At 55.2% G+C, this 18,006-nt stretch overlaps 1 protein-coding gene and 1 long non-coding RNA gene across 4 annotated transcripts in view; both read left to right on the top strand.

The window, feature by feature from the left end:
- The first annotated feature begins 3,532 nt into the window (after nucleotides 1–3,532).
- Nucleotides 3,533–18,006, top strand: part of SLC66A2 (solute carrier family 66 member 2) — a 29,687-nt gene continuing 15,213 nt past the window's right edge. For 2 of the 3 annotated variants that reach the window (XM_036244539.1, XM_036244540.1), the window contains exons 1-2: nucleotides 3,533–3,804; nucleotides 8,756–8,889. In XM_036244539.1, coding sequence (XP_036100432.1) covers nucleotides 3,602–3,804; nucleotides 8,756–8,889 — 337 coding nt within the window. In that variant the 5' untranslated portion in view covers nucleotides 3,533–3,601. Of the gene's footprint in view, nucleotides 3,805–8,755; nucleotides 8,890–12,781; nucleotides 12,836–18,006 lie in introns of all 3 variants that reach the window. The other variant, XM_036244538.1, reaches the window with a different exon arrangement.
- Nucleotides 8,896–10,598, top strand: LOC118618318. Its single transcript, XR_004957047.1, has 3 exons — nucleotides 8,896–9,668; nucleotides 9,721–10,207; nucleotides 10,332–10,598. It is a non-coding gene; the product is annotated as an uncharacterized LOC118618318 (long non-coding RNA).

The raw sequence follows: 18,006 nt of genomic DNA, 5'->3' as shown, positions 1-18,006 counted from the left end.
AGGACTCACCACGATTCTCCCTTTCCCTTTTTTTTTTTTTTTAGAAACATCCATGAGAGAGAACATCGATTAGCCGCCTCCTCCATGCCCCCCACTGGGGATTTGGCCCACAACCTGGGCATGTGCCCTGACCAGAAATCAAACTGGTGACCTCTTGGTGCAGGGTCAACACTCAACCACTGAGCCACACCAGCCAGGCTCCCTTTGTATTTTTAAATATCTCTCTCAACTGTAATCTCTCTGGTCAAATGGGAACCTCCTCAGAAATTCTCTGATGACCCTGAGAACCACTCTCTCCTGGAGAAATAGGACCTGTCATTTCACACCGCGCACCTGGAGGGGTGTTCACCTACACTGCCTTGTTAGGGATCAAATTCTTCGTCCTGCATCTGTGGGAGGCAAATTCATTAATATGGAAGCGAGAATCACTCAACAGAAACCCATTTTGTTAAGAATATTAAATTTCAGGAACTAGGTTCAGGGGGGAAATTCTCTAACGAAAGTGACCTTGGAAATCTACAATGTGAAAACATTCCTGTGAAGCTGCAGAAAGTGAATGGTGATCGGCTGGTGCAGGGCACAGATCCGGGAGGAAAAGAGTCTGAGTAAGAAGCACGTGTTTGTGGAAGCAAAGACCTATAACAATAGCAGAAGCAAAATGTGAAACAAAAGTAAATTAGAAAACTAAAATTTTAATTTTGATAGACGAGAACGTCATAGTGTGACCAAATGGAAGAGGAAACTCTGTCCTGTGAAGAGTAAATGTCAGTGGAAGCTGCGCCGTGGGTTCCAGGTGACGGTCTCATTTCTAAGGCCTTTGATCTAAGACGCTGCTGAGTTTAAGATGCACTCTAATGGCCGAGAAAGGGAGAAATGCTGTCAATTACACTGTCCTGCTTAATTTTTATTTTATAATCATTAGAAGAGCTTTTTTATAGTTCCTGATGCTGGTAATAGACACATGGGTCTCAGTGTGCTACAACCACTTTTTAAAAATTGTATTCCTCACCTGAGGATATTTTTCCATTTATCATTAGATGGAGAGGGAGGGGGAGAGAGAGGGAGGGAGAGAGAGAGCAATATTGATGAGAGAGAGACACATCCACTGGTTGCCTCCCACACGACCCGACCAGAGCCGGGGACAAACCGCAACGGAGGTACGTGCCTTGACTGGAATCGACCCCGAGACTCATTGATCCGCGGGCTGACGCTCTAACCACTGAGAAACCGGCCAGGGCCAACCTCTTCTTTTGTGTTTGCAAATTCTCACTTATATGTTCTTTGGGAGTGTAGAGCTGGGTATACAGGCTGGAGTATAAAATGTTTTTGCAATTTTAGCTTTCATTTTTTAATGCAATGTTATCAACTATTTTTATTTTTTAATTCTATTTATATTTAAAGACAGGAAGGGGGTGGGCATAGAGAGACACCGAGATTTGTTGCTGCTCCAACAGGAGATTGAACCCATAACCTGGGCATGTGCTGATGGAATCGAACCCGCCACCTGTTTGTGTAAGGGAAGACACTGCAACCAGCCGAGCCACACCAGCCAGGGCTTCTCAACCATTTCAAAATTAATTATTTACGATGCCATTCTGGCCACACCGAAGGTCAGTGGCCTTTCCTGGAAGCAAATTACTCTGAATCCTGAGGACTTTCCGTATTGAGTGTAGATCTTGAAACAGTGGCTCCCGAGCCTGGCTACCCCAGAGGCTTCCAGGGCTGCCCAGACTTTAGTGGCCTTTGGAGGCGCTCCCTGGTGTGGGTGCCCCGCCCCCCATGGACCCAGAGTAGCAGGTGGCTGTGGGCTGGCCACCAATTTGCCCACGTGCCAGGAAAACAGGCCCAACAGCGTGACCCAGATGCTCCAGGGCGGCAGGGAAGCCCGTACCCTCCCTCCACCCTCCAGACTTCCGAGAATGGAATATTCTAGAGGCTTCACAGCTGGGGGAGGGAGTGGCTAAGTAGGAACACCTGTTTCCCTGGCCCTGTCCGGCTTCCTTCTCTGGGTTGTTTTTGTCTCTCTAGTCATGCTGGGTGTTGTGTTCTCTGTCATTTCTGGTGGGTACTGAATTGTGATGACCCAGAAATACCCGACGTCTGCCGTTCTCTCCAGCACCCCTCACACCAGGCTTGTTGGGGAGTTGGTCTTAGGCTGTAACTGTTAGGATTTCCCACAAAACCTCCCAGGTAGGAAGCAGGCAGCCCGACCTGTGTGGAGGCGGGTTGGGGGCCAGGTCTGTGCATCTGGGGCCACCCTCTCATCCTCCAGGCCTTCGCCTTTGGGGTGCTTCAGGTCTGCCCTGGTTGAGGGCAGCTCCTCTGCAGACAGAACCCGTGGGCCCTGAGCCCCACCTACGCGGGTCTCGGGCACGCAGGGCTGGCTGGCTTCAACAGGGTCCCCCCAACCCCACCACCCACCCTGGCGGCGCAGTCCCCGCCTCTGGGGCTCCCCGCGGTCCGGCACCCCTCAGGAACCCCGTTTCCTTTCACTGTGCAGGGTACCCTCTTATTCACATCACAGAACTGTGTGGCTGACTTGGAGCAGTAACCGCGTGTCTGATACGCGTGGCCGAGGCCTGGGGCACGTGCTGCGGGGACACTGAGGACCCTCGCGGCTGCGGCTTTGTTCCAGGAGAGCCGCCCGCCCCACCCGGTTAAACTCCCGAACTTCTGAGTCCTGCTCCGGGGTGTCCCCTGGTCAGGAGGGCCCCGACTCCTCCAGAAAATGACCGCGCGGGAGCACCCCGGGAGGCTCCTGGAGGCCGCCCCCTGGCCCCCAGGAGGGGTGACGCCCCCGGCTCACACCCTCCTGGTCCCCTAGACGGGTCCTCAGGCCACAAGCTGACCGCGGGGCTTCGACAAGACCCCGTGTCCGCTCCCTGTGACCGAGCGCCAGTCTACGCGGCCCCGCCCGGGACATGCGGAGACCGTCCACGGGACACCTGGCCCCGAAGGGCGGCCCGCCGGGCAGGCCTCTCGCCGCGGGGCGTCCTCACCTCCCAGGGCCCGTCCCAGCTCCGGGGCCGGACACCGCGCTCTAGGACCCGCCGGCGCCCGTCCCGCCCGCGGTGGGCGGGCCCTGGCATTGTGACGTCACGCCGAGGCGGGCCCCGGGCTCGGACGGGCAGACTGACGGACGCTGGCCCGACCGGCGGAGCCGGCGCAGCGGGTGAGGGCCGGGGCGGGATCCGTGGTGCGCGTGGGCGCGGCGTGCGGGGCGGGCGCCGCTGGACGGAGCCCCAGGACCCAGCCCTCCCCGGGACCGAGTCCCCCGGACCGAGCCCGCCACTCCCAGGGCGGTGCGTCCGCGCCTTGACCCGCAGCGATGCCGCTGCGCGCGCCCAGGGCGCCCTGACCGCGCGTGTCCGGGGAGGGGTCGCGCCCCAGCCGTGAGTCCCCGCGTGCCTCCCGGGTGCCCAGCGGAGCGCCGCCCCCTCTGCGCGAGGCCCCGGCCCCGTTCTTACCTCTCCTCTCTCGCCAGGCTCCGGCGGCGGCCATGTGGGGCTGACAGCCAGCGCGCGCTCCAGGCGCCCGTGGGAGCCGCGGGGACTCAGCCAGGTGGACGTCAGCCCGCGGGCGGGCGGCACAGGTGTTCGCGATGGACGCACAAGGCTTGGATTGGCTTTTGGTCCCGCTGCACCAGCTGGTTTCCTGGGGGGCGGCCGGGGCCATGGTGTTCGGAGGGGTGGTGCCGTACATCCCCCAGTACAGGGACATCCGGAGGACTCAGAACGCCGAGGGCTTCTCTACCTACGTGTGTCTGGTGCTCCTGATGGCCAATATTTTAAGGATACTCTTCTGGTAAGTCAGGGCTCTCTAACTGTGGGGTAGTCCCAGAGAGATGGCTTTCTCCTTTGGGGGTTTCCGAGTGAGGCCAGGGGTGGAGGTGTCTGTGCTTACTGAGAAGGATCTGGGGAAATGGATGAGACGATCTCCCAGGGAAAATGGTGGCGTGGGGTGGAGAACCTCACTCGTGATCTCAGGCTTAGTCTTCATTCCATGTCACCAGGCACTGGATGCTTCTCCGGGCCTTCACCCCAGGATGGGGTCCCTGACCTCAGGGAATTGGCATGAGAGACCAGGGGAGAGAAAACAACAGTAAATGAATGTCAGGAACGAAACACAGTGGCCAGTAGGAAGGACATCCTGCTGGCCAGTGAGACCTCTCAGGAGGGGACTTCTGAGCCTGAGGGGGGCCGGGGCCTGCTCAGGGCCAGCTTGGGGGGGGGGCGTCCCCTTCAACTCTCTCTGTGTTGTGTGAGTGTTGTTTATTTTCGAACAAGAAGTCCACTTTCTGGGAAACGCTGCTCAGAGACTATTTTTTCTTGCTCCACCCAGCCCAACTTCCTCTTCTTGTCATTTGCATTCCAGTAAAGAACTTGAAATTAATTTTAACAGTTGCTGAAGCCAGACATAGTTGGGAGGGTGAATGTTCAGAGAGATGAGGAGAGGTCTCATAGCTTCATTCTAAGGCCTCCAAGTCTGGAACTTTCCTTCCTTCTGGGTGGTCTCAGACCCCTGTGTCAGCAGAAAGGTTGCTCAGGGAGAGCCTGGCACCCAGGTTGGGAGGAGGACTTGAGGCTACTTCATTTGACTTTTGGTTACTGAGTAATTAGGCTTTTTCGCTTACTGATTTTCAGTCAGTGTTATTGAAGTATGATTTTCATTAAATAAAATCGCCCATTCTAAATGTACGGTTTGATGGGTGTTGATGAGCACCCCTCCCCCCATCATCACCATCACAGTCGAGATATGAATTTCCTGAGCCAAGAAGTTCTGTCTGCTCTGTGCCTCTGTCCAGCCAGGCCCCAGCCCACCCTGATTCACTTTCCTTAGGCATTACTTTTGCTCCTGTCTGGGTGTTTTTTTTTTTTTTTTATTAAAAACAATTTTTTTTCTTTATGATTTGAGAGAGAGAAAGGGAGAGAAATAGAAACATCGATGAGAGAGAACATTGATTGGCTGCCTCCTGCATGCCTCCCACTGGGGATTTGGCTCACAACCTTGCCATGTGTCCTGACCAGGAATTGAACTGGTGACCTCTTGGTGCATGGGGTGACACTCAACCACTGAGCCACACCAGCTGGGTCCTGTCTGGGGTTTTACAAGGTGAGCTAGTGAGTCAGTCGCATATTTAGTTTGTCACATGGTGAGCCCACTTTGCAGGGAGGGGTCAGTGGGGGCTTATTTTGGTTGAAAAACACATGTTGAAAAACAGTGTTTTGAAGATTCCTTCTTTCCCTTTGGCTGGGGGACCTCTGAGGCGGAACCCCTTGTTTCCTTTTTCTAAAATGGCCTGAAGTCTAAGCTTGCACAGAAGCTGGTGAAATGTATTGGCTGAGACTGCTGTGGACCCTGAGTGCTAGGAACCGCGTGGGGTTCGGACCTTGTGTCCGGCAGGTGCAGCATCTCCTTTAGCCTGGAATCAGTTTTCTCCAGCAGTGGAGGGAACTACCAGAGTTGGATTACCTTATGGGAAAATAGTTCCATTTAGAGATCTTTCCCTTCATCATGCTTGTCATTCAAAACTGAAAAAAAAAGAAAATAGAATATCTAATCTCCATTTTAGTATCTGGTTTGAAGGAATCAGAAATCACACCAGCTTCTTGAAGGTCATCTTGTTGGTGACTCTGGATTTAACTAGCATTTGATGTGTCTGGACCCCATGTTCTCTCTTCACCACAGGGCCTGAGTCTTAGAAGGTCTTGAGCTCCCTCCCAGTGCAGTGTAGGGTGGCCTTTGTGGGATTCTAACCTTGGTCCACTGGCAAGTCTATTTCTGCACATCCGATTCGTTCTTCCCCATAGAGTCAGCATCCTGAGCTGTCCTGGGTCACTTCAGGGGTCCTGGGTCCCTGGCTACCATGTGAGCACACAGGGCTGCCTGCAGCCAGCATCCCGAAAGGCTTAGAAAATGTGTCCTATGAAGGGAGGGCTGGCAGCGGTGCTGGGCCTCCTTGAGGAGGGAGCGCATTGGCCTGGGGGTCACTTCCCGACGTTGCACATTAGCAGAAGGGCCGGCCTCCATCCACAACTTGTCCGAATGTGTTCCTCTCTGCCCACCTGGTACTGAGACCCTACTGCTCTGAGGGCGAAGCAGATGCCCACTTACATTCCTCTCTCACTCTCTGTCCTCTCCAGGCGTCGTGGGTCAGCAGTCCATTTGATGTAACGGATTTTTTTTTTTTTTTTTTTTTTTTTAGTTTTCCTTGTGCCAGACGCTGGGCTAGATGCTTCAGTTTGCATGTTAGTGGACGCACTGTGGGGATGTACCATACACATAGGTTTAGTGGATGCACTGTGGGGATGTACCACACACATAGGTTTAGTGGATGCACTGTGGGGTGTACCACACACATAGGTTTAGTGGAAGCACTGTGGGGTGTACCACACACATAGGTTTAGTGGAAGCACTGTGGGGTGTACCACACACATAGGTTTAGTGGAAGCACTGTGGGGTGTACCACACACATAGGTTTAGTGGATGCACTGTGGGGTGTACCACACACACAGGTTTAGTGGACGCACTGTGGGGATGTACCACACACACAGGTTTAGTGGACGCACTGTGGGGACGTACCACACACATAGGTTTAGTGGACGCACTGTGGGGACGTACCACACACATAGGTTTAGTGGACGCACTGTGGGGATGTACCACACACACAGGTTTAGTGGACGCACTGTGGGGACGTACCACACACATAGGTTTAGTGGACGCACTGTGGGGTGTACCACACACATAGGTTTAGTGGACGCACTGTGGGGTGTACCACACACACAGGTTTAGTGGACGCACTGTGAGGACGTACCACACACACAGGTTATGGGTGGTGGGGAGGGAGAGCACAGGTCAGAGGTTGTGGCAGGTTCCAGGGGAGGTGGGAACTGGGTCCACACCAGAACAGCGCTACCATTAGGAGCACTGGAGAGAGTGCATTTCCAGAAGCTGGCCGGCCACAGTCCTCAGAGCTCCAGTCCACTTGGGAAGCCCCTTGAGAGATTTGTGCCAGGACACTAGTGGCTCCGCAGGAGGGGCTGACTGCAAACCCAGGTTTCTGAAACGAGGAGAACTCTTATGCCCCATTTCTTACCATCTTTTTGCAAAAAAAAATTCAGCATATCATACTCTAAAAAATGCTGATGTACAGGATTTGGCCTTTGAGGTATTAGAAGCCAGGACAAGGGCTAAGCGATGCCCCGTACCTAATATTTGTGGGCTCATAATTTTGTAGAGACAAAGGGGAGGGAGGTAGCCAGGGCGCATGGACCATGCTGCAGAGCCTCATGCATTCATGGAGGTAGTTCTCCAGCTCCATCCCTATTGGACAAACACACTGTATCAGAGATGCAGTAACATTGTTTTGAAAATTAAGCAACATTGTATTGGAGGTCTGGTAATACTGTATTGAAGATTTAGTAACATTGTATCAGAGACGTGGTAACATTCTGCTACTAATGATCATAACACTCAGGCCACACAGAGAAGCAGAACACAACTTCTCTTCCACTTGATATATTTTTCTGTTATTTTGAGAGGTAGAGAAGGTGTTCCCTGTGGAAACTTTTACTTGAACTTGGTAGAACGGTGCACGTCCTCTGCAATGTGTATTTCCCTAGGGGCGAGACACGTACTCTGCAACCAGGAGAGAACTCGCTTCGACTGGCTTCTCTGTAAGAGAAGAGGCTGTGCTGTTCCACGTTCTCGGCAGGAGAGGAGGAAGTGCTGTCGCGACTTACCTGCCAGCACAGACTATTTAAGGAAGAAAAAGTTTAACTAATTTCATAAGTAAAAAGTTGTATCTTTCTACTTTATTTGGGTTCAAAAAATTATTGATGACGTTGAACTTGGTTTCATCTTTATTTTGTTTCTTGTGTATTGTTTGTGGAAAGTTGTGTTTTTTGAAATGTTGTGTCTTGCTCAGCCAGCCTGCATCCCCAGATCCATTAAGTACTCATCCGTGCTTCCTGTCACTCACGTTCAATGGTCTCTTTTTCACTGTAAACATTGAGTTCGTCTAAATTTGATTCTCGGTGTGTCGTGTAAGGAGAAGTACAAACTTGGTATTTTCCCCACAGTTTCTCTAGTCACTCATTGTTTCTGTTGAAAATTTGAAAAATGGAACTGGCCCTTTTCACATCATGGCCCAAATGGCCTTACAGCTTGGTGGAAGGGGTCCCTAATTTGACTTATTTTGTTTTGATGCCGGCTGCTCAGCCTGACATGGAACCTTCACTGTCCCTCATATTACCTTTACCTGTGGGTGAGTCCACCTCCTGGATCAGCTAGGTAGCCAGTGGGGACCAGGTCTTAGAAATGATTAGAGCTTTCTTCAAACAGCCTTAGGGGTTATACTTGCAATTTATAAAGAGTGGGCTTGAGGCCATGGGTCACTGGGGCCAGAGGGCCTGGGGGCTGTGGTGAGCAGGAGCCAGCCCTTGGCAGACTCCACCCCACCCATCTGTGCTTCTTGGCCAAGAAAGCCCCGGACACCATCCCTTCTTCTGCAGCACCTTCTCCTCACCCAGGCCCGCTCATTGGCTCTTGCTTGTCCTGCGGGGTCAGTGGGGGTTGAGGGGCTGCTGTGCAGGATGCCCCGGGCCCCTCCGCACCCAGCTCTGCCCTCTGTGGAGTTTGGGGCCTGGCATCATGGCCACAGTGGGTGTGGCCCTCTGGCCCTGGTCAGACCCGGGCAGGGAGCTGGGAGTTGCCCCTGGCAGTCCCCCTCCTGACGCCGTGGCTCCTACCCCAGGTTTGGAAGGCATTTCGAGTCCCCGCTTCTCTGGCAGAGCATCGTCATGATCGTCACCATGCTGCTGATGTTGAAGCTGTGCACCGAAGTCCGTGTGGCCAACGAGCTCAATGCCAGACGCCGCTGCTTTGCAGGTGGGTGGTCAGCACCTGGGGTGAAGCCACAAAACCACAGAGCTTGCCTCGTCTGCGGGTGGGAGGCAAGCCCCTTCAGCCCAGCGGCGTCCGAGAGGCTTGTCTCGCCACGTGGCACTGTGACCTGTGACCGATGTTGGTGTTGGCAGCCTGTGACCTGACTGCAAACATTTTATACTGTGAAACAGCCCAGATCATAGTTTCTTCCCTGCGGTTTGGGCGAGTTACCTGGTTCTAACGTTTTTCTCCTCACTGGGACCTGGCTGCGTGCGGAGTCTGACTGGGACCGGAGGCGTGTTCAGCTGGGCTCCTCTCTGGCTTGGCCAGGTCAGAAGGACATTTGGGAGAAGGCAGTTTGTCTCTGACTTTCTGTGAGGCTTGTACATGAAGCCTTTTCCCGGTGGCCAAGTTAACTGGTACTTACTCACCTGCCTTGTTAAAAATACTCCCAAAGCCGTGACTTTGGGGGTGCTGGTGGGTCCCCACCTGGGTGTCCTGCTTGGGCAGCATGAATGACAGGCTCAGCCACACCACTGTTGGACATCTTTGGCTCACCGACCAAAAGGTGCTTCTGCCTGTTTCTGCCTGTTCCTTTGGAGAAGCGTCTTCTGAGCTGGTGTCCCGTCTGAACGTCAGCTACTGGGCTTCTCACGCGCGGGAGGCTTGGTGCCGTACTTCCATTTCCTTCTGACTGCAGATGTGCCGGAGCTCGTCTGTGATTGTGTCGCTCAGAGAGGCGTTTCCTCAGTGTGTTCCGTTTGGGACGCCATGGACGTGAGGTCTCGCCCGAGCTTTTGTCCCTGAGGTCTCGCCCGAGCTTTTGTCCCTGAGGTCTCGCCCGAGCTTTTGTCCCTGAGGTCACTGTTCTCTGCGAGCTGCCCCTCCTTCGTGTAGGTCCTGGTTTTTGAGTGAGAGAAATGCATGTTCGTTTCCGTCCTTGTGCAAAGTAGGTCAGCCTCCTGCTCTGACACAGGGCCTGCGCCACCAGTGTCACTAAACCACGCAGGCGATCATCCTGTTCCTGCGTGTGTGGTGCTTTCTCCCTGTCGATGCTGTTGTCTCCTCTGTGCTCTGTCCCCGCCCCCTGTGATGACGCGGGGGTCACCCCGGAGCCGGTGCTGACTGTGTCCGTGGTCTTGTGTTGGAGGCAGGGCTCAGTGAAGGGGACCCATGGCCAGGAGTCTCTCGGACAAGGGCTTTCTGCTCGCCCAGCTTCTGCCCCAACCTGTGACCTGTGCCCCTCGGAACCTCGTCTCTACTTTGGCACCACCCCGCTGGCCGACGGCTCTGTGCGCCCGGCTCTGGGACCCGAGAGCAGGTGTGTGGCCTTGTTCGGGTAGCGTCGTGTAGGCCACCAGACAGCAGGCGTGGGCGCCGCCAGGCCGTGCGGCGTAGGCGACCGTCTTTGTGGCCTGCTCAGCCCCACGCTCCCTTCCCTTCAGTTTTGCCAGCAGGTCTTCCGGTCGGCGCAGTGAGGGCAGTGGGCACTGTGAGGGACCAAGGGTCTCCTCTGCGGACTTACCTTCAAAGGCTCTCGATGAAGTGAGTGGGGTGGTGGACGTCTGATCATTTCTCTTGATTTCCAGTGTTCTGTGTAAATTCTTCCAAAAGGAGTATTTCTATTCTGTTACCTGGGCTTGAGTTAGAATAGTGAATCTCGCCTGGCTGGTATGGCTCGGTGGTTGAGCATTGACCCAGGCACCAATGGTCATGGGTTCGATTCCCAGTCAGGGCACATGCCCAGGTTGTGGGCCTGATCCCCAGTGGGGGACATGCAGGAGGCGGCCAATCAGTGTTCTCTCTCATTGATGTTTCTCTCTTCCCCCCTGTCCCTTCCGCTCCCTCTAAAGTCAATAAAGAAAAAAAAAGAGCTGGAGTCTGAATTGTAACAAGTGACCTCCTGGGGGCGGGGGGAGGCAGGCAGGAACCTCATGAGGCAGAGGGGCTCTGCAGGTGGAGTTAATTTAAGGTGGGGCCTGGAGCCGGGCTCTCTGGGGTGTCGGCGTCACAGGGCCCGGAGAGGGGAGAGCACAGGGAAGACCTGGCAGATGGATCACAGACAGAGGACTTGACCTTGCTGGCTTTGAGGGCGGGTGAGGGGCGAGCTCCAGAGGGGCCCACCCCTCATCCTACAGCCACAGGGACAGGAACCCAGTCCTCCAGCCACAAGGAACCACATTTTGCCGACAGGTGAATGAGTGGAACCGGTTTCTCAGGAATCTGTGATTCGGGCTTGACAGGGCCCTGACATCCGCTCCTTCTCTGTCTCCTGTTCGCTCTCGCTCACGTCTGGCTTGGTGCTGGCCACCAACTGGAAGCTCAGTGGGCTCGCTGCTGGAACGTCCACGTGTGGCCTCTTCATGTGGCCTAGGTGTCCACACGGCGTGGCCTGGGTTTCGAGGGTGCTTTTGAGAGAACTGGGTGGCCACTGAGTCATTTTAAAGATCGAGTCTCAGAAAGCATGCAGCTTCCTTTCTGCAGGCGTGTGGCCACAGGTCCCCCACAGCTAGGGACAGAAATGCCTCTTCCTGGTGGGGAGCGTTGAGGTCACGGAGGATGTGGGCCTGGCCGGGAGTGCGTCCGGCGCAGATGTGTGGAAGGACAACGTTGTTGAGAGCATTTCTGATGCCTGTCTCCTCCAGTCTGTCCACACAGAGAGGTTTTTCTAAGACGTAGATCTGATCATGGTGCTTTCCAGCCGAGAGGCCTTAGGCGGTGGCGTTGGGAGTGTCCGATGGGGCCCCGCAGGGCTGCCTGTGCAGAGCTCGCGTGCACTTTGCTGGTGCGGCCTGGACACGGGAGAGAAAGGCTGTTTGCTCTGAGCTGCACAGGAGCCACTTCAGGTCCCCTCCTGCCCCCTCTCCCCTGCCCGCCCTGCTCCCGCCCCTCCTCCCTCTCTCTCATCTGGGACCTTGATCTTTACACAAGGTGCCAATGAATGGTGAAATTGGTCTAAATTAAAAAAAAAAAAGAAGAAGCAAAAAGCTGAGAAAATCCACGTGACTCTGGGTAGTCAGAGCCCAGAAGGTCCAGGGGTGGTGCTGGGAGGTCAGGTGAGAGGGCCACGTTGGGGGGTGCTGTGACCCTCCCACCACAGCCCCGAGTCCTGGCAGCTGGTCTGCTCTTTGCTTTTAGCTGCTCACTTGCCAATTTCCATGTTTAGGGGAGTCCCCATTGCCTGGGCAGCTGAGGCGACCTTTGATCCCACCTCACTTTGTGGTCACAGTGACTCACTGGAGCCTCGCTCTTCCTTTAACCACCTCCCACCTGCAGGGACCCTGCTGGCTCTGTTCCAGCTCTGTCTTCCAGGGTGTTGGGCTGCTGTCGGGGCAGTGCAGTTGGGAGGTCTCCGGCGGGGGTGGGCCGCTGGTGGGGGGTGTAGGGGCAGGGCACCTCAGAGTGGAACCACCCCTCCGTCAGGTGCTGCTGGCTGCTGGGCTGGGTCACCTTGGGGGATGCAGCACTGTCTCCTTGCTTCTCCCCTTTGTGTGCTAAAGCAGCTCTGGGGGTGTCCTGGGGGTGTCCTGGGAGAACAGCAGTCCTCGGCCCAGAGTTCTGCCCTGGGCTGTGTGGCAGCCAGTGTCTGGGGGGCAGAAGCAGAATCTGGTGACTGCAGGTGCCACCTTAGCAGTCAAATGAAAATGTAGTGACTTTTCATTTTTGGCCCCAAATTTCCTCCCTCTATTCCAAGTACTTATTTGGAAAGAGGGTAGGTTTGGAGAAAAATAGTTCAAAGGTGGATTTCCTGATGCACAGACACCAACATCTATGGCCTTCCTGTCCCAGTGGTTTTTAAAGGAGGAAATGCAAGAAGGGCTGAGACACAGCTGCTCGTCTGGTTAAAACTGTTTTGTCTCTTCCTCTCTGTTTCCCTCTCTCTCTTTAAATGTAGCCGCAGATAATAAGGACGAGGAAATCAAAGTCCCCCCCAGACGGTCCTTTCTGGGTATGTACCCCCTGCATGCGGCATCACCTCGTGTTTCATCCCATGGCAGCTGTGTCCCTCTCTGTCACCTCTCCCTCTGTGCTCGCAGCCTGGCCGTGCTTGTGACTCCGTGCACCCAGTGTGGCCGCACCTCCCGCCAACTAACCAGCCCGTCGCCTCTGTTCTCCGCATGGAGTAGTCAGTTCCCAGAAGCCTGCCCCGTGTTCCTGAGGGTCCGCGAGAGACAGAGAAGGGAGGGAGGGGAAAGAAAGAAAGAAAAAGAAAAGAAAGGATCAGAGTATAAGTTCTGGAATTCTTCTGTTAAATGTATCCTAAATACTTTATTCCTTTTGATGCCATGGTAAATGGATTTGTTTTCTTGCCTTGGTTTTTGGGTTGTTCATTGCTACTTTGTGGAATAAAATGGATTTTTGCATATTGATCTTGTATCCTGCAGCTTTGATGAAATAATGTGTTAGGTCTCATCGCTTTTTAGGGGACACTTGAGGATTTTCTACATACAAGATTATATCATCTGCACATAGTTTTACTTCTTCCTTTCCAACCTGGATACTTTCTATTTCTTTTCTTGCCTAATGACCTGGCAGGAAGTGGCCTGGGGGCTGTGCTTGTCCCTGATCTTCGTGAGAAGGCGTTTGGTCTTTCCCCATCGAGTATGGTGGTTCTGCACAGACGCCCTTTGTTCGGCTACGTGAGCGCCCTCTATTCTGAGTTTGTTGAGTGTTTTTATCATAAAAGGATGTTGAAGTTTGTCAAATGCTTTTCGGTGTCTGTTGAGATGACCATGTGTTTTTTGTCCTTTCTTCCATTAATTATACTGTATGATATTGATTGGTTTTTGTTTCTTGTACCAACCTTGCATTTTGAGAATAAATCCCATCAGATCAAGGTATATAATCCTTTTTTTTTTTTTTTTTATCCTCACCCGAGGACATTTTTTCCATAGAGTGGGAGGGAGGGAGGGAGGAAGGAAGAAAGAGAGAGAGAGAGAGAGAGAGAGAGAGAGAAACATCGACATGAAAGGGACACATCGAGTGGCTGCCACCCACATGACCAACCAGGGCCGGGGACAAACTGCAACCGAGGTACATGCCCTTAGTGGGAACTGAACCCGGGTCTCTCTGGACCTCAGGCCGACGCTCCAACCGCTGAGCCAAACTGGCCAGGGCTATAATCCTTTTAATAAATTGCGAGATTCTGTTTGCTAGTAACATGTCGAAGATTCTTGTGCCCCTAGTCGTAAGAGATACTGGTCCTTTTCCCTTGTGATGACTGGGGTGTCAGTGTCCGGGCACTGCCGTCTTACGGAAGTAAGTGGAGAAGGGCCTCCCTGCGCTTCTGTTTTGTTTTTTGAAGAGTTTGTGAAGGATTGGTATCAATTCTTTGTTAATTAAACACTTTTAAATTGCAGTGCGACATACAACATTGTGTAAATTCAAGGTGTACATGTTAATTTTATAGACTTATGCATCGTATCATGATTGCCATCATGGCGATACTTAGCACCTCTATCACAGGACATAGGTGTTTCTGTTTAGCGACTGGAATTATTAGTTTTAGTTTCTAAGCAAGTTTGAGGGTTATAACACCATGTTGCCATCTGTGTTCATGGTATCTGTGGACATTGTATCTCTCGGGCTTATTCATTCTCACTGCAGGTTGCGGTTCTTTACCTGCTGGGTGGAATCACCCGGAAAGGCGTCTGGGTCTGGCTCCTCTTGGGGGAAGTGTTTAAATCACTAGTGCAGCCTCTTTACTGACTGTAAGTCTGTTCGGTGTTTCAGTTTCTTCCAGAGTTAGTGTTTATAGTTTTTTTCTTGGGAGTTGTGCATTGCACCTACGTTATGTAATTTGTCGGATTACGGTCGTGCCCTGTGTTCCCTTGTAACTCTGCCCGTTCCGTGGGTTTAGAGTGATGGTCTCGCTTTCACTGTTGACTCTAGTGATTGGCGTCTCCCCTTTTCCCTTTTCCTTTGGTCATTCCAGCTATGTGTTTGTCAATTTTACTGATTTTTTTTTCTTCAAAGAACCAACTCTGGTGGTGTTGATATTCTCTACTGCTCATTTATTCAGACTTGATGCTGATGACACCAAACACTGTCTGGCTCCTGAAGGCAGGACTCACACTGTGTGGCCACACAGGAGGTCCAACCAGAGCCGCGGACCCCCCGCCACCACCCTGCAGGTGCTGTGCGCTCCTCGTGGGGACGGTCTGGCCGGACCGCCCTGCATTCCCTTGTTCTTAGGAGCATCCCAGCTGCTTCTGGGAGGCCATCTTCCCGCTTGTGATTGGCCAGTTTCTGGGCAGCACTTTGGAAGGGTGTGCTGCCCCCTCTGCTCAGATGTTCACTGCATTCCTGTGCCCAATGCCAGCAGCAAGGACGTGGGGCTCCTCACCTCCTGCAGGGACCAGAGCTGTCTGTTCTGGCCCCATCTGGGGAGCCTGCAGGCGGGTCCCTGCGTCTGCCACCGTGAGAGGGTCCAGGTGCCTGGTGCCCCCACTGCCCTGCCCAGGAAGCTGCCCCTCCTCTGGGAGGAGCCTGGGGGCTGCCAGGTGGGGGGGTGGCCCTCATGGCGAAGGCCACGAGGAGGGAGGGGCCGGCACCAGCGGGTCCCAGGCCCACTGGGTTCGGTTGGGTTCTGTAAAGTGTGCTGATGCAGGCACCCTGCAGTGGGACCAAGAGAGCTGGTGACCGTCAGTGACGTGACTGTCCCTGACAGAGCTGCGGCCGGAGGAGTCCAGCCAGGGGGCGGGAAGGAGGCCGAGGTGGCCCGGTCGAGCGGACTTTGTTTTCAAGCAGAGCTGACGTTGAACACTCAGCGTGTGGCCGGCACTTGCTTGTCTTTCACGTGCAATTGCTCATTTAATTTCCCGTTGGCCTTGCACAGGGGACTGTGATTTCCCTGCTTTGTGGATGAGGACTAAGGCACAGAGAGGCTGGGTCTCCAGGCAGGTGGCCATGTAGCAGTAGCGGCCGGCTGGGGCCCTGGAACCTGGTCAGTGCCCGCCTGTGCCTCACCCTCACCCTCCGGAGCCCTGCGCCCTTCACTGGGGTCGACTCTCACCACCGGCACAGTCGGTCTCCCCTATTCCGGTGGGACATCAATGCTGCCTGGCTGTTCTGCCAACTGTCCCCCCCAGCTCCCTCAGGGATCCAAGGGGTTGGCTGTACCTCCAGGTGCCCTTGTCGGCCCCTTGCTGGCCCCAGGGCCTGCGCTGACCACGGAGCACTGTCCCCTCCCCACTGCACACACAGCCTGGCAGTGTGGAACCCGGGACCTGCACTCAGGATGAGGGGACAGGCAGGGCCACCCGCCCGCAGTGGGGCGTGGCTCCCCCGAGGGCATGAGGCTGCCACGTCTCTGCCACAGCAGCTTGTCCTGAAGCCGTGGCGCTGTCTGTGCATCTGCCCGGGCCTGGAAACACCAGGGTTTTCCCGGGGCAACAGGGCGGTGGGCGCAGCCACAGGCCCTTGAGTTCCCGGCGACGGGCAGAGTTCTAGCCGTGCTGGCGGCGCCGCATTGACGCACAGCGGTGCCCGGTGCGAATGCAGCGCCAGCCAGGGAGCCAGCCGTGTTCCTGGCGCACACGGGAAGTGAGAAGACGTGGGTGAAGTTACTGAATCTGCTCTTCAGCGAAAGGCTCTCACAAGATTGTGTAACCACCACACCAGTTATTAACAGGATATTTTCTGTCCTTCTTCCGCATCGAGCCTTCGAGATCAGGGGTGTGTCCTGCGCTCAGAGCGAGTGTGCCCAGCGGTGTCTCAGGGCTCAGTGCCCGAGCAGGTCAGTGCCCTGCAATTTGGGCACACGTGTTTTTTCCTCAATTCCTGACGGGGAGACTTTCCCGGGCTGTTGCTTGGGAAGGTGATTTTTCGAGTTTCCAGGGTCCTGACCGTGGGAGACCCTGTCTAGACCGGCCTGACCTTTCCTCAGTTTCGTGAATTTCCGCAGCTGTGGTGACGCTTTGCCAAGACCCTCAGTGTCCTGTTGCTGTGGTCGCTGAACTGCCCATCAGGAGGGTCACCATCTCTCCCTGTCGGTTTGAACGTACAGAAGGGAGCAGGGAGGCCCTTGCTGTTGCGTCTGCCGGGAAGGTGTGAGTTTTTGCGATCTGCAGTCCCGGGCATCGCCGGGTCCTGACCTCTGGTGGGTCCAGGCACTCAGGGCTGACTGGGGTTCGTCGTGAGCGTCTCCACATCCCCAGGCCAGAGGAGCGCCGGGCTCCAGCAGGCGGGCGGGCTCACGCTCAGCCACAGGCCCTCTGCCCTCTTATCTCGAAGCCCAGGTGGTGCGGCAGCCACCACACACAGCACGAGGCCGCTGTCAGTTACGGGGGCCTCTTGGAACCTGTCCCTCTCCTCCTCCCTTGGGTGTGACCCTGATTCAGAGAGAGCTGCTGGCCGGGTGGCTACCGGCTGTCCTGCTCGAAGTTTTGGTCCCAGTCCCGAGAGGCAGCTCTTTGCTGTGGACCTGGGATGCGAGCCCCTCCCTGGACGGCCTTAGGACAGCCCTCAGCGTCCACAGCGTCCCCCTCGTTTCCGGGCACAGGGCCGGCTGGGCTGGGAGGGCACAGGAGCTCCAGCCACTGGCAGCTTCCGTGAGAGGAGAGTGGCCGCCGGCCGCCTGAGTCCTCCGCACTCTTGGTGCCTCTAGGGGTCTTGTGAGAACAGGGACACCGAAGGGGGGTCCCGCCCAGGAAAGGGGGGCATGTGGAGGCCCCGTGGCTGTGCGTGTGTCACCACGGGGTTCACACCACTCTCCGCGGGTTTTCATTGTGGTGTGGGCCCCCCACGCTGCCCTCTGCCTGGCGGGTGGGTGTTGGTGGGACCACGGGGGCCTCCTTGCTGCTTTGGGGGCTGAAGACTCGGCCTGCACTGATGGAGCCAGGCCACACGGGGGAGCTGGTGGGCTGCCGGATCTGGAGCCCAGCGGTTGCATAACCGGTGTCATCGGTGGGGTCCCCTGGAGCCCTAATGAGGAGGCGCACGGGGAGTCACCTGGGAGGCCAGGGTTTCTTCTGCTCCCAACGTCGACGTCGGAGCTGCAGAGGCTCTGTGCCTCGGCTGGTGGTGCCTGTCGGGCGAGAGTGCAGGCCCCCGTCCCCCGCACTGCGGATCTGTGGGGGGCTGCCTGATGCACTGTCCTCCCCGCCTCCCAGTTTCGGG

This window comes from Molossus molossus, unplaced genomic scaffold (assembly GCF_014108415.1).
Source record: "Molossus molossus isolate mMolMol1 unplaced genomic scaffold, mMolMol1.p scaffold_m16_p_6, whole genome shotgun sequence".
Taxonomy (NCBI): Eukaryota; Metazoa; Chordata; class Mammalia; order Chiroptera; family Molossidae; genus Molossus; species Molossus molossus.
Note: the sequence above shows the minus strand (reverse complement) of the source record. Positions and strands in the feature narration are given on the sequence as shown.